We start from the raw sequence: 14,141 nt of genomic DNA on the forward strand, positions 1-14,141 counted from the left end.
GAAATTCTCCCCCACTCTGGCCCTCGACTAATGGTCTCCTCCTGGGCGCCCCCAGCAGCTGCCCTCACCCTGGTGAGCTGGGGGTGCTGAGCCCACTCAGGGGCACTGGCAGGCCAGCCAGTGTTTGCACAGGGATCTTGCAAACAGGGGCCACTCCAGTGTGGGCAGTGGGATCTGCGCGCCAGGCCATGGCATGGGCATGGTGCCCACAAGGGCTCCAGAGCATGGGGGGGGAGCAGATAGGGCACTTCCTGGGGGCAGGTCTGTCCCTTGTTGCCCTTTGCTGGGGTCTTCAGCTCCCCACATCTCACCTGAGGGGCCGATTTTGCTCTGTTCGGGCCCAATGGCAGCACATGTAGAGTCTTGTCTGTGTCGGTGGGGAGGGGAAATGGGGGATCCGTTCTCCTGGCCCCCCTTGCCTCAAGCACAGTGTTTGTGTGGCATCCCCCCCATCACCTTGTGCCCTGTCTCAGCAGTTAGGGCCAGCAAGGTGGAGGTCTCCATGCTGGAGACAGTGGAGGTGGAGTTGGGCCAGACGGCCAGGATCCCATGCAACTTCTCCATCCCCGAGGAGAGCAACTACGCCTACATCAACTGGTTCTATGTGAGTACCAACACCTGCAGGGGGGCCCGGGTTGGAGGACTGATGGGGCAGGATCGGGGACCCCCAGCGGGAAGGGTCATTGGGGACAGCGATGGGGGAGAAGCAGGGGGCACTGGAAGATGTAGGTGGGGGGCAGAAAGGAGGGGCTCGCATGGGAGAGTTTGACGGGGAATAAGGTCCCTGCAGAAGCTCGGTCGCTGGCCTGGCAAAGGCTGGCAGGGGGGGTCCCAGTCAGAGCAACACAGTCTTGCCCCATCTCCCTGCCTGGCCCCTGGAGGAGACATCTCCCCGCCTCCAGCCAGCTTGGCGCCGTGCTAACAAAAGCCTCCACCGCCACCTGGTGGCACAAAGAGGGCCCAACACCTGGTGAGTCCTGGGCTGGAGTGGCGAGTCCCTCTTGTTCCCCTTTAGATCAACAAACGCAACCGGACGAAGATCTACTACATGGTCCGCGGCCAGGTCTTTGAGGCGGAGCCCGAGTACAAGGGCCGGGTGGCCATGGAGGACGACTTTACCCTCACCATCAGCAGGGTGACCCTGCGGGACGCCAGGACCTTCGTGTGCCAGGTCGGGGCGGGCAGCTTAGGGGTGGGCGAGAACCGGACCAAGCTCCACATTTACAGTGAGTGCCGCTGGGCCCAGAACCAGGGTGAGGGGAGGGGCAGGGCAACAGCCTATGATGGGCATCTCTGCGCGAGCCCCTGCTCTGGATAATGCTGCTGACATGTTCCTTTCCCCTCCCCGACTCAGGGCTGCCGGCCCCTGCCAGGGCTTGGCCCAGGGGCATGGAGGCTGATTTAGGCCGGCAGCCTAGGGCAGGGCAGCCTGTGAGTGTCTCTCCGCCTGCCGTAGATCACAAGGCGTGGGCATTAGTGAGAGAGACTAATCCCCACGCCTTGTGATCTACGGCAGGCGGAGAGACACTCACAGGCTCCCGCCCCTGCTGCCATTCCCAGGGTCGCAGCGGGAAGGCAGGAACAGGCTCACGGCGGAGGACAGAACCGAGAACAAGGGCTGGGTCTGGTTCCCTCTTGCGTGGCGCTGGCTCAGCCTGGGGAGGGGTCGGGGACTTTGCCTTTCCCCTCCCTCTCAGTCCGCCTGGCCCCAAACGCCTGCCTGGCCTGCTGCTCTTTTCCAGAAACCCCGGAGCCTCCTGAGATTCAGGTGAACGACGCGGGCATCCCAGTGACGAGTAAGGAGATCCCAAAGGTGAGGGGAGCCAGCCGCGCCCCACCCAGCCTGGCTAGCACCGAGGCCAGAGCACTGCTGGGGGGAGGGCAGCCAGAAGGTGGTGGGACACTACGGGCAAGACGCTCACAGTGCCAGCAGGGGTGGGGAGAACCTTAACTGCCTTGTCCGGTGCAAGCTGCACCATGTGCCATGTTGGGGGGGGGGGGGAACCAGGCATGCTGCACGGGGACCCAGAGGTTTTCAGCACCAAGCGCTCCCTTTGCTGTCTCAGATCGCAGAGTGCGTCAGCAAGAACGGCTTTCCGGCCCCCAACATCACATGGTACAAGAACGGGAACCCCCTGTGGCAGGACAACACACGTAAGTTTGGGGGCCAGCTCCTTCCCCTTGGGCTGCTTAGGTACGTTGTAGCCTGTGGGGGCCGGAGCTGGGGTAAGGGGCCCGCCCAGGCAATTCCAGGATTACAATGCTCAGGATAATCCTGTATCCTGCTGCAAGGAAGCTCACGGTGACGGAGTGCCCATGGGCAGTGTTGTGAGGAAGCTCACAGCAATCCTGCTCAGCCCAGGGGTGAGAAGCTTGTGCATCCCCATTCCTTCCTTCAAGCAATCCTGAGGTCGGGGGGGCGGGGGTCCCTTGGAGCCAACAGGGTCTGCAGGTGCTCAATCCCTCTTGGCACTGCCCCCATCACCTGCTTTCGCCCAGCAGAAGTCAACATCCTCTCCACCCTCACCAAGGAGTCCAGCGGGCTGTACACGGTGAGCAGCATCCTCTTCGCCCACGTGAGCCGCGAGGACCGCCAGTCCCACTTCCACTGCGAGGTCAGCTACCGCCTGCTAGGGGCCGACCAGACTGCCACGTCCGAGAAGGTCAACCTCACCGTGTTCTGTGAGTCTGGGACTGATCAGCCATGCCCAGGGGAATGACTCTCCATACTGGCGATAACACTCCCCGCGCTACGGGGTTGATGCTGCAATAGACCAGGCTGTAACTTCCATGGCACCGCCTGAACTCCATACGGCTGTTGCTCTGCATGGGGATGGTAGCGGGGGCCTGAAGTGACCCACATCCCCCGCCCCCCCAGCTCCAGGTGTTGCCGGAGGTACATTGCAACATGTGGCATCTGCTCAAGTCCTAGCCCCGCACGCTGAAGCTTGAGCGTGGACGTAGGTGGAGTAACTCTGTTTTCCCCGCGCTCTCCAGCCAGAGTGTCTATCAGATTCCCGCTCTCCTGTTTGCCGCTTGCTAGTTTCTCATGGGCCCCCTGGTCTGCCCGCCCCACGGTCCCAGCTGAGCAGAAGCTCTTCATGTCTCTCTCTCTCTCTGCACCCCAGATTCCACGGAGAACGTGACTCTGGTGATACACTCTCCCCAGCCGCAGGTGCGGGAAGGGGACGAGGTGACGCTGCGCTGCGAGGGGGACGGGAACCCCCCGCCCGAGTACAGCCTGCTGAAAGTGCAGGTGAGCAAAGGGACGGGGCGGCAGGCCAGGGCAGGCAGGCTCTGGATGCCCAGGGGCTGACAGAGCCTGCCTTGAATGTGGGGCTGCCTGACAGTCCCTGTCTGAGCTCCCCTGTGCACGGGGATCCTCACCCTTCCTGCGCTGGGGGGAGGGGGGGTGCTGAGGGTTCCACACACTTGCTACACCTGGACCTGCCCCAGTCTGGGAATCTATGGCAGAGGGCTGGATGGCTCAAGGAAAGGGATAATCGCTGTGCCAGGGCACTGGTTCCAGCCCCGCCCCATGCAGAGTGGGCTTGATCAAGAGATGGGAGGCAGGGGCTGCCCCCCCCCCCCACTAGGGCACCAGTTCCAGCCCAGCCCAGGGCAGGGAAATGGACTAAGGGGCCGCAGACCTCCAGCAGCTCCGCCCCTGCTCCCGGTGCCAACACGAGCCAGGTGTGCGCCCACGTACCCCCACTCCCGTCTGCCTTGTGCCCCTCAGGAGGGTGCCCAGCCTGAGGAGAAAGACCTACCCGCCAGCAATGGGGTGCTGACCCTGCGGAAGGTCAAGAAGGAGGACAGCGGCCTGTACCTGTGCCGGACTTTCGACCTCGACTCCATGAAGAACCTGGAAGACACAGTGAAGCTGTCTGTGAATTGTAAGGGAGGGCCGGGGGGGAGGCAGGGAGGTTCCCCTGGGCCATCCCAGCCCTTCTTCCATTGAGCTCCACAGCTGCCTGCCCCGTCTGCGGAGGCACACCCCGCCCCCATCCAGCTCTATGGGCTGGTGACTCAGGGCCCCATGATGCCAGCTGACCGGAGGAGTGGTTCCCCAGCTGGGGGGAGGGGGCATTCGAGAATGGCCGCTTCCGGCAGCCCCCACCCAGACCCCGTCTGTGTCCATGCTCCGGGCTGGCTCCTGGGAACCAGCTTCTGTTCTGTACCAGCGTCAGCGAGCCCTCGGCTACACGAAGGGCGCCGCGTCTCATCCCCACGCTTGCTCTCTCCCTAGACCTCGAAGGGCTCAAGATAACCCCCGAGGGGCCCATCCAGCTGCAGCAGGGAGACGTCTTAGCCCTGACCTGTGACGCCAGAGGATCCAGGCCCTTGGAGTTCCGGTGGAAGAAGGAAAAGGTAACGGACCATGTGGACGGCTGCTCCCAGGGCAATGGCACAGTGCTCCAGTGACACCGGGACCGGGGCACCGTGCAGGAGAGGCCTTGGCCATGCTCCAGTGACCTGTAGAGTTAGATGAAACCTCATTAATACTCCTCCCAGGGCAGGACATTCCCTGCCCGCTAACCCTGAGGGGCTGAGATTCTCTCCCTGCCCCCCAACAGTGGAGCTGGAAAGCTTGGGAAGACCCAGCTGCTCCCTCGGCCACGTGCTGCTCCCGGGCGAGAGGCGGGGCCGCGGCCGTCGGACACTAGCCTGCTCATCTCCTTTTCCAGAAGGGGAAACTGCTGGGGCCAGGAAAGCAACTGAAACTGAGCAACGTCACCCTCGAATCTTCAGGCAACTACAGCTGCGAGGTGGCTGTGACTGGGGTGCCAGGCCTCTCCCGCTCCAAGCAAGTGTACGTCGCTGTTCACGGTAAGAGCCAGCCACCGCCGTATCCCCACCCCCTACCTGCGCAGGCTGGGGGAGGGGGAGAATCCAGCAAGGAGCCCGTGGAATTGCCCTGGTGGTTCACGCAGTCCCCACCTGACTGCTTCCACCTGAGCTCTGCCAGTCCCTGGGCCTGGGAGGAATGAGCTGGCAGAGAGACATGCAGCCTCCCTACTTCTTTACTCCTCTGTTAAATGCAAGTGTGCCCTGTGCCTGGGGGGCGTGGTGCATCTCCCCCCACCTGGGCAGATGGCTGCAGGGAGGCCATGTCCCAGTCCTGGATAATTGCACCTGGATTTCCCCCTCCGTGGGCCCTTGAGTGCACCCACTCTAGGCTCCTGGCTCCTCAGCTGTCACCTCTCTTGGGCAGAGACTCACCTTTCTCTCCCTCCTGACTGGAGTTTTTCCAGGCTGCAGTTTATTCCCAGCAAGCCAGGCTGCCGGAACAGGGCAGCATCCGTGCTTCACTTCCTCGATGGAGGCTGTGAACAGCGGTCATTGCCAGTAGTCACAAGTCTGCGCACAGCTCTTTCTAAGCAAGCCCATTGATTCTTAAGGTGAAAGCCGAGAAAACCGATTACAAACAAGCAAAGAGCCTCCATGCAGCGGTCATCCCCGACTGCAGCCTCAGGTTTTTCAAACCCCACAACTGGGTTTTCATAGAATATCAGGCTTGGAAGGAACCTCAGGAGGTCATCTAGTCCAACCCCCGGCTCACAACAGGACCAATCCCCAGACAGATTTTTGCCCCAGATCCCTAGATGGCCCCCTCAAGGATTGAACTCACAACCCTGGGTTTAGCAGGCCAATGCTCAAACCACTGAGCTATCCCTCCCCACGGTTAGCATCTCAGATTCGAAACAGCCATAAATAGCTCAGTCATTCCTTTATAGGGCTTGGGCCTTTGATCTTGGCTTTGTGAACCAGGTGATCAGCAGAAGGGCATAGCTTCAGAAGGCTGCGGTTTTGCACAACCAGAGGTGGGGAATTTGGTTTCCTCCCCCCAGGAAAAGCACTAAACACATTTTGTTCCCAGATTCCATTTTTGCCTGGCCCATTGTTCAGTCTAGTCCTCTGAAACACCCCTCCCCCCTGGCTGTCACATCTCCCCACACAATCCCAGCCCACAATAAGACATAAACCGTTCATCAATTACAATGGGCCCCCAAAGATACATAAACCTATTTCAATACAGTCTCCCAAGGACACTGCAGGAAATTGTCCCATCTGTCCCAGGCCACACTGACCCCTCTGCTCTGTGTTTCTTCCTCCCCTGCAGCAAAGCCGCAGATCAGTTCCAAGGATTCCCTGGTGCCCGTGCAACCGAACGAGCTGGTGACTCTGATGTGCAAAGCTGCTGCCCTCCCTGAGCCCAAGATCACGTGGAGCATCAATGGAAAGGTGAGACCCACCTGCTGGATGCGGCGCAGGGAATGGACCCGGGGGCTAGGCGCGGTTCTTGACCTCTTCCATTCAGGCGTCTCCTGTTACATATTTTTGGGGAACCCACAATAGGGAGGGCAGTCGTAGGCCCTGGTTGGGAACCCATGGGCTAGTGATCACTTCTTCCCCTCCTGAGCAGCATCCCTCACTCTCTTCCATCTCCCCCCAGGTCCAAAACCACACAGACCATCACCGCGTCATCAGCAACTTGACCGTCCAGGTCACCCCAGACCTGCTGCAGTCAGGAGTCACCTGCACAGCCACTAACGTGCTTGGCAATAGCAGTCATCACATTACGCTGAAGCTGAGTAAGTCTCCTGGCCACACTGACGGGGGAAGTGCCCCATGAAGGAAATCCCCTTCTCACTCCAGACCAGACTGGAGTCGTCCCCTCCTGCTCTAATTCACAAAACAAGGAGACCATTTTTTCTTAATGATTTTTTTTTTTTAATTTCTAATTAGAAACAAAATACATAATATACCATGAGCGTCAGACACCAGTCATGTAGCCTTCAATGCGTGGGCCCACACAACCCCAATAGATCTCAGCCTGCCTGTGAAGAGATGGTTAGAACAGGGGATCTGCAAAGGGGCTTTGCATTCTCCAGGCCCGATAGTCATTCATGCAGCACTGGCAGGGTAGAAATGGGCCTCAGCGTAAAGGAGAATTGGGCCCTTCTTTAGGATCAGAGCTGGTACAAAAAAAAAAAAAAAGTAATACATGTTTTGTCAAAATATCAGCCGTCTCAAAAAAAAAATTTTTTTAAACAAAGTTTTGATTTTTGGAGAAAGCAGTGACGGGGCACATAAAATGAAAGCGTTTCTACCTGCTGGGTCCCTCGAATTTTCAAAAATCTGAAAATTCCACTCCAAATATTTTTGGAGAGAAAAGCTCTGGCCGTGATGAAGAAAGACAGACAGCACCCATGTGCCCCTGTCCAAGCTGGTGGTTCCACTTGAGACATTTCAGGAGTAGCCGGTCTGGCTTGGTCTGATTTTGCTGAGGAAGTTCTGAGCTTCTCTGCCATTTTTCAAGTCTTAACAATAATCTCTTCCTCTTTCTGTCAAGGCCTAATCCTGTCAGGTGCTGAGCATCCTCTACTCAGGTTGATGTCAATGGGAGTTGAGGATACTCCGCACCTCCCAAGATCTGGTTCTTAGTACATGAGTATTCCCTTTGACTACTCACGTGCTCCAACGTCAGATTGGGAGCCTTATTCCAGTGTCACTGGTCGCCGAACATAGCCAGTCAGGAGAGACGGGTCCAGGGAAAGCAGGATTGACAAGACCCAAATTGCCAATGGAGGAGGAACTTTTCCGTCTCTCTTTGTAAAAGTCAGTTTTCCTCTCTGCAGTGAACCTAAATGTACATAGAAAAGAGATCATTAATACCAGAACAGGGAGGGCCACTTGCTCTCTATTTACAACTAGTAGGAAAAGTACTGTGATTGCGGCACAAACCCACTGGGTACCTACTTACTTTTGAGCAACAAGGAGTTCTAACTCATAGCTGTGTTCACTTGAAGAGAACTCACCTTTGTGAAGAGACGTGCGGAGAGAATCTCTTTCTTCAGTGGTAGGATTCATCTATTTCCCTGGTCTCTTGCTGCATGGATGGAAGAACATGTTGGTTCTTAACCATTTGCTCGGGGTTCAACTCCCTGTGGATTACAAATCTAAACGCCAAGTCCACTTTGCAGGGTATGACGTGCCCACCCACAAATTCTTCCATAAGGGCAAAATGTGAATTCTAGGGCTAGTGTTTACAAAGCCTCCATAGGTTATTACTGGAGCTGCTGTGCGCCACAATCCAGAATCGGGGCCCCAGCGTGCTAGGTGCTGCACAAAGTGACATTCCCTGCCCCGAAGGAGTATATTTCCTTGATTGCCTCACTCCAAAGGGTGAGCTAAGCAGGAGAGGTGACAGACTGCACTGTAAGATATAAAGCTCAGTTCTACTCGAAAAGTGACCGTGAAAGAGGCGTCATGGGGGTTCATTGTAAAATGGTGATTTTCCTAATTTGCAAGTTCACCCTGGAATCAAAGAGCTGCTGGCTTTGATTGGGGCCCAGGCACGACTAACAGCAGAGACTCGGCAGTTGGAACTTAGTTAACGGCACTGTTGATAATGCAAAAGCAGGGCTATGGGGAAGACCAAGCAGTCAATGCTTATTCGTGTCCTTCAAATCAGCAGGTAGGATGCTGAATGCACACAGCTCTCCGATCTGAGCTGCCAAAGGACGGAGGGGAATTCTGATGGCCATTGGCCTGGCTTCAGGGAGGGCAGCTTGAGTTCACTTAACACTCATTGACCTTCCCCACGTGCCGGCTGATAATTTCCAAATGCAAAGTCTCCTGCACGGTTCTTCCCCACGTCTCTCTGGGCTGGAGAGTAAGCCCGGCTGCAGCGCACGCTGCGTGATCCGTTCTCAGCACGATTCGTTAGAGGCGTCTGTATTGGACATTTAGGTCCTAGAAAGCGGAGGTCGAAAAGATCATTCATCATCTCGTTCGTTCCTCCCCCCAACCCCTTTGGCCAGGTTAGACCTGGGTCCCTGTGGCAGGAGAGGACTGTGCACACGGGTGAATCTGTAACTGGCTGGGGGAAGCCAGTGAGCATGTCTGCACAGCTGCCCGGGGGCATGCATAGGGGTAGGGAATGCTAGCCCGCTCCAGCCCCTGGCGTTTCAATGACACTCTGCACAGACAGATGGTCCAAGGCTGGAGTCTCCCTCTAGCTAGTGCAGAGGCGCGCGCTGGGTTGGGATGCTGCTGGGGACACCCTTCATGCTAACTCACTCCCAGCTCTGCAGAGAGAGAGGGGAGGAAGCAAATCAACCAGCCTATGTCTGTCTTCATTACAGGAACAACGACGATGCCTCCTCCTATTGGTAACACTACCGGTAAGTGCCCCCAGTGACCGTGCTGAACAATGGTCCCGACCGTGGTCGAAGGGAGGCGATCTCACCCACACATTAAGCACCCCTGTGGAGGGGCAGGGATGAGACTGAGCGCCCAGAATGGCCAAGCAGTGCTGCCCAGGCCCCTTGAAGATGGGGGAGGATGGGGAATAGCAGCCGCATCCCTTCGAGTCACCCCTTGGGGTCCTGGTACGGAGAGATGCCATGGGCACCTAGAGCTAAACTTCAGACCCTGTGAGCTGCCCTGGGGCATGGGGGTGGGCGGTTAAGTCCCGGAGCCAATGGGGTGAATGTCTGTCCAGTGCCTTCCCACCCCGCGGAGGGATGGGCTTCATTCAGCGCTCTCTCTCCATTCTTTATTGCCATTCTAGCGGAACCCATCAAGAAAGGTCAGTAGCCCACAGGACCCCCTGCCTCCCAGCTGGTCCCTTCCCTCCTGAGACCCCCGGCCTGCTTTCATTGTGTGAGCGCTTCGCACCGCTTCTTGCGCCCTCCAGGCACCTACTCCCAGCCTTCCCCTCTGCCTACAGCTGTGTTGATGGCTTTGTGTCCCCCACTGTTTGCAGAGTGCGGCCCTCCCATTACACCCCAGAAACGTGCACTAGAATGTGACTCCTTCAGGCCACTCTTCCCCTAGTTTCCACCCCACTCTTTGGCCTTCACTCAGCTGGGCTCTCATGCCCTCAGTCCTTGGCACTGGGGGGCAGATGCTGCAGAGGGAGGTCTAAATTAGAGCCGGAAACCCGGTATTTGGATAAGAAGTGCTTCCATGTCAGCGGAGCGTTTCGAAGCCGACCGAGGTTTTGGTGAATGGGTGAAGGGTGAAATGTGCCTAAGGCTCATTTCCAGAAGTGGCTTAAGCACATAGGAGGCCAAGTCGCCTGGAGCCTTAGGACCCGAAGTCACTGACGGCTTGTTGACACGCTACCCCGCGGCACAACGGCTGTGCGCCAGTGAAGACACGACCTCCGTCAACGGGAGGGGATCTCCCATCACTGGAGTTACCGCCTAATACACAGCCCAGTTACAAACATCCATATTGTTACCCCCAGCAAGCCAGCAGCAGGGCTAGGAACAGAACCCCAGGTGCCCCCAGTGCATTGTGCTAGCTGTGCTGCATGCATCCCCCTCTCTTCCTGGTGCCTCCCCCGCTACCCACCCTACCCCCTGCCCCTTCAGTGCACTTCCGATGCAGCCCGGGGAGAGGTAAGCGTGCTGCCTACTACTGCCGCGAGTGGAAGGCGACGGGCGTCTCTCGGGGAAGCCGTGGGGTCAGGCAGTAACGGCACCTGTCTGTTGCGAGCAGAGCAAAAGACCCAGGAGAGCAAGGGCGTGATCATCGTGGCAGTCATCGTGTGCATCCTAGTGATCGCCGTGCTCGGCGCCGTGCTCTACTTCCTGCACAAGAAAGGCAAGATCCCCTGCCACCGCACCGGGAAGCAGGACATGTAAGCATAGCTTGTGCCCGCGCCGCCCGGCTAGCAAGGGCTTGGCTCAAAGACGCACTGAATCATTCACGCTTCCCATCTCATCCCATTCAGGCACCTTGCTCTCCCCCCACCACCCCTGGAAGGGCTAGGATGCCTCACGGCCGTTCTCATGCGGGGGGGGGGGGGGGGGGCTGGATGTAGAGTAGCCAAGAGCTTCCCCCCAGCAAAGGCTCCCGCAGCAGGCGCTGTAGGGAGCCACAGCTGAGTTTCCCCATCAGCCAGCCATCCCGTGTGTGACCAGAGTAGCTCCGATCCCCACACTCCAGCAGCACTGAGCATGGCTGCTATCCCAGGGCTCCTGCCCCTTTCCCTACAGCACCTCCTACTGGCAGAGGCTGCAGTTGTTGAAAGCTTCCCTCGGCCTGTACTTTGATTTTGCTCCGACTCCTTTTCCTTCTGCCCTCTGGGAGCCTGTAGGAATCAGCCCAAGGGCCTGGACTCCCGCGCCTCAGCCCGTAGGCGCTCGGGTACCTCAAACGTGTCTGAAAACTGTCACCTCCCTCCCCCTAGCACCAGGCCAGATGCCCGTAAAGACGAGATTGTAGTTGAAGTTAAGTCAGATAAACTTCCCGAAGAGGCGGGGCTTCTGCAGGGTGCCAACGGCGAGAAGAGACCTGCAGGTGACCAGGTAGGACAGCTCTCCATGCAATTACCTTCCGGGGGTTGGCCTGGCCCTTTGCAGCCTCTGGCCAGGAGCAGCAGTGATGCTTGACGGGCACAGGGGGTGTCTCTGCCCTGCCTTTCACACAGAGGGCAGGCCTCCTCTGGAGCTGGGGAAGCAGCTGTCAACTGCTGTCCCCAGCACCCCTGATCTTGCATGGGCCTTCATCATCCATCGTCATCAGCAGTAAATAAGGGAAGTGGAGGGACCTCGTGGTGCCAGACTTTCATTTCACCTCAGTCAGCGCTGGGGCTGAGATGGGGATGTGTTGCTGCATGCTAGTGGGAAGTAGCGGTGTTGAAACTGCTTTCCCTTCTGCTCTAAACTTCCCCTTCCCGCTCCTCAGCGCTCTCCCCGTGAACTTGGCCACTTCCCCTGGCTCCCAGGAGAAAGCACAGATCCCGGCCCTTAGGTTTCCCTGTCCCCTCTTCGTTCACGGTCAGCCTGGCCCGGAGCTAAGGGGTGTAGGCGTTCCAAGCTAGAGAATCTCTGGCCTCCGCAAAGCGCAGGTAGGGACCTAGACTCCCTAGATGCTAGGTAGGTGCCTAAGAACGGGATCCACCAACACCAGGGCAGGGGGCGTCCTAAGCCATGGGACTGCAAGGAGGAGGAAAAGAAGGTAGCAGCCTTAACTCCTGGGCTCTGCTGCAGGAGAGCTTTCTCCCTCTCCCCTGCGGAAGCTGCTCCACGGGGTGTAAGTAATTAAAGAGGCACTTCCCCCCCGCCCCCCACCAATATAGGATTGTTCCTGCCGTTTATCCTAAAGCGCTTTGTCTAGTTTTAATATGCAGAGGTTTCCAGTTGGACAGTTCCAGTTCAGCTCCCATGTTCCTTTGGTTAATGCAAATCGGCGTATGAGAGCACACGCCCCGGTAGCCTTCAGATCATCACTCAACCACAGAACCGTGTAAGGAGGGGCCGCCGCTGCCCCTACCCACTGCTCCAGGAGTCACACTTACCCAGGAACATTGCACCGGGTGGGCTCTGAGCAGCTGGTGTTTTCACATGTGGGGGGAGGGAGAACCTGCACTCTGATTACCTCTAATGACTTATTTCTTGTCCAAAGGCAGAGAAATACATCGATCTGAGGAACTAGAGTGAGGGACCCGCCGTGTGTTTTTTCCTTCAAAACCTTTCCTGTTCCTGGATCGCCACCTCCCAACCCTGCTCCAGCTCCCCGGGAGCATGGCCAGAGACCTTGAAATGCATCACAGCCCTGAGACTGCTCTGCAGGGAGGAATACCTCAGCCCCCCCCAATGGCCATTACACTAGCCAAGCGTCTGAAAGATACCACGCTAGCAGCGGCAAATCTGGACTGACTTACTGCTTCAGAGGCCAAAAACCTATTCTTGAAAAACATCCACATTGCCCTGATAGGTGGAAGAATTTAAGGCCTTATCAGGAATGTTACCGTTAGCTTTTTATTGTTCCAGTTGGGTGTGTTGGGGGGGGGGGGAGTCTAGAAGCCTTTTACCTAAAATTCACAGCAGATAGGTCCCCCCTGCCCTCCTGAAAGTAGGCTAGAGCGCTAGGCAAGTCTGGGTTTGTCGGGGCTAGAGTTGTGCTTTTAATTGGAGCTCCTTCCAGCTGAAAAAACCCCAACCTCACAACCCGTATTAGATTAGCAGCATCCAGCTAAGTCTCTGAACAGTGGGTGCACAGTATGAATTACAGATAGGGGGTGGAATTTACCTGGTGGATTGTAGGATGCCAAATGGTTAGTTCTCTGAGCTTTTCCCTTCACTGTTCTTGTTTTGCTGGTTTAGATTCACAGCCTCTCAACTTGCACCGGTGAAATGCAGGTAGAGCGCTCCGTTCTTGGAAGAGTTGATTTTGTTTTTCCCAAGTGACTCTGTTGAGAGCAAGTAGCTGAAAGGAAAGGATCTCTGTTCTACGTGCAGTAAAAAGCAGGGCCTCCCAGTCGTTCTGAGGTTTCGGCAGGGACTGGACCCAACAGGACGTTCATATGAAAGTTTTAAAGCTGCGTGATGTGGCATTGCTTAGCTGGAGTTTCTTACCTGCCACCTCCCTGAGGAACGTGGCTACCCTGGGCAGATTTCTAATTAAGCTATACCGCTGCTGAAAGGAGCAGGCCCTCCAGACGACCATGTCTAAAGTCAAGGTTGATGAAGAGAAGCTTTATGCCATGCTTAGAAATTGGCACCTCTCTAGGGCTTTTTTTTAAGTATTCTCACTAGATAAAACATTACAGATCCTTGACTAAAATCCCAGTCTCTGGCCTAAGCCGGGGCGACAGGTAACAACTGTGAACAAGAAGGGAAACTGACAGAACTGAGCTCCCACAGAATATTGAACTGGTGCTATCTCAGAGATATCAACTAGAACACCACCTCACTGATAACACCCAGCCTGCAAGCATATACTGCTGTTGCTTCCATCAGCCCTAGGACCTCTCCCCCGCCCCCAGGCGAACACTGAGGAGAGGAGCCCCTTGCTTTTCCTTCTCGATTCCTATTAGAGAAGTAAACCAAGTTGTAGAACTTGTTTCATCTAGGCATACACCCTCCATAGCTGCTACTTAACCAGCCATTTATTTTCCATTCCTCCAACACTTAAGCAACAAACAGCCTTACATTAACACTGGGCAAAACAATAGCAGCTCCTTCCCTATGCACCCAACTTCCTCAGCGGTTAATGAGACTCTGCAGCAGCAGATGCAACCAACTCATTAACAAAAAGGGTGAGCTGTACTTGTGAGCTAGAAATATCAGAAGCAAAAGCTTTTGTTACATATATATATATATTTTTGTTGGTTTGTG

At 56.5% G+C, this 14,141-nt stretch overlaps 1 protein-coding gene across 3 annotated transcripts; it reads left to right on the plus strand.

Annotated features, from left to right (window-relative positions):
* Positions 1–373: 373 nt before the first annotated feature.
* MCAM (melanoma cell adhesion molecule) lies at positions 374–12,800 on the plus strand. Of its 3 annotated transcripts, XM_029912912.1 has the most exons (16): positions 374–604; positions 1,016–1,226; positions 1,743–1,813; positions 2,067–2,154; positions 2,503–2,682; positions 3,129–3,256; positions 3,740–3,896; positions 4,250–4,371; positions 4,689–4,830; positions 6,125–6,246; positions 6,458–6,596; positions 9,153–9,191; positions 9,581–9,598; positions 10,516–10,657; positions 11,210–11,327; positions 12,427–12,800. In XM_029912912.1, exons 1-16 carry the CDS (start codon positions 389–391, stop codon positions 12,454–12,456), a joined length of 1,923 nt encoding a protein of 640 aa, XP_029768772.1. In that variant the 5' UTR covers positions 374–388; the 3' UTR covers positions 12,457–12,800. The 3 variants fall into 3 exon arrangements, with proteins under 3 accessions (XP_029768772.1, XP_029768774.1, XP_029768773.1); XM_029912914.1 differs by lacking the exon at positions 11,210–11,327 and having other exon boundaries at positions 454–604; XM_029912913.1 differs by lacking the exon at positions 9,581–9,598 and having other exon boundaries at positions 454–604.
* The last annotated feature ends 1,341 nt before the right edge of the window (positions 12,801–14,141 follow it).

The sequence above is a fragment of the Terrapene carolina genome, unplaced genomic scaffold (genome assembly GCF_002925995.2).
Source record: "Terrapene carolina triunguis isolate 2854851 unplaced genomic scaffold, T_m_triunguis-2.0 Scaffold374, whole genome shotgun sequence".
NCBI classification, from domain to species: domain Eukaryota; kingdom Metazoa; phylum Chordata; order Testudines; family Emydidae; genus Terrapene; species Terrapene triunguis.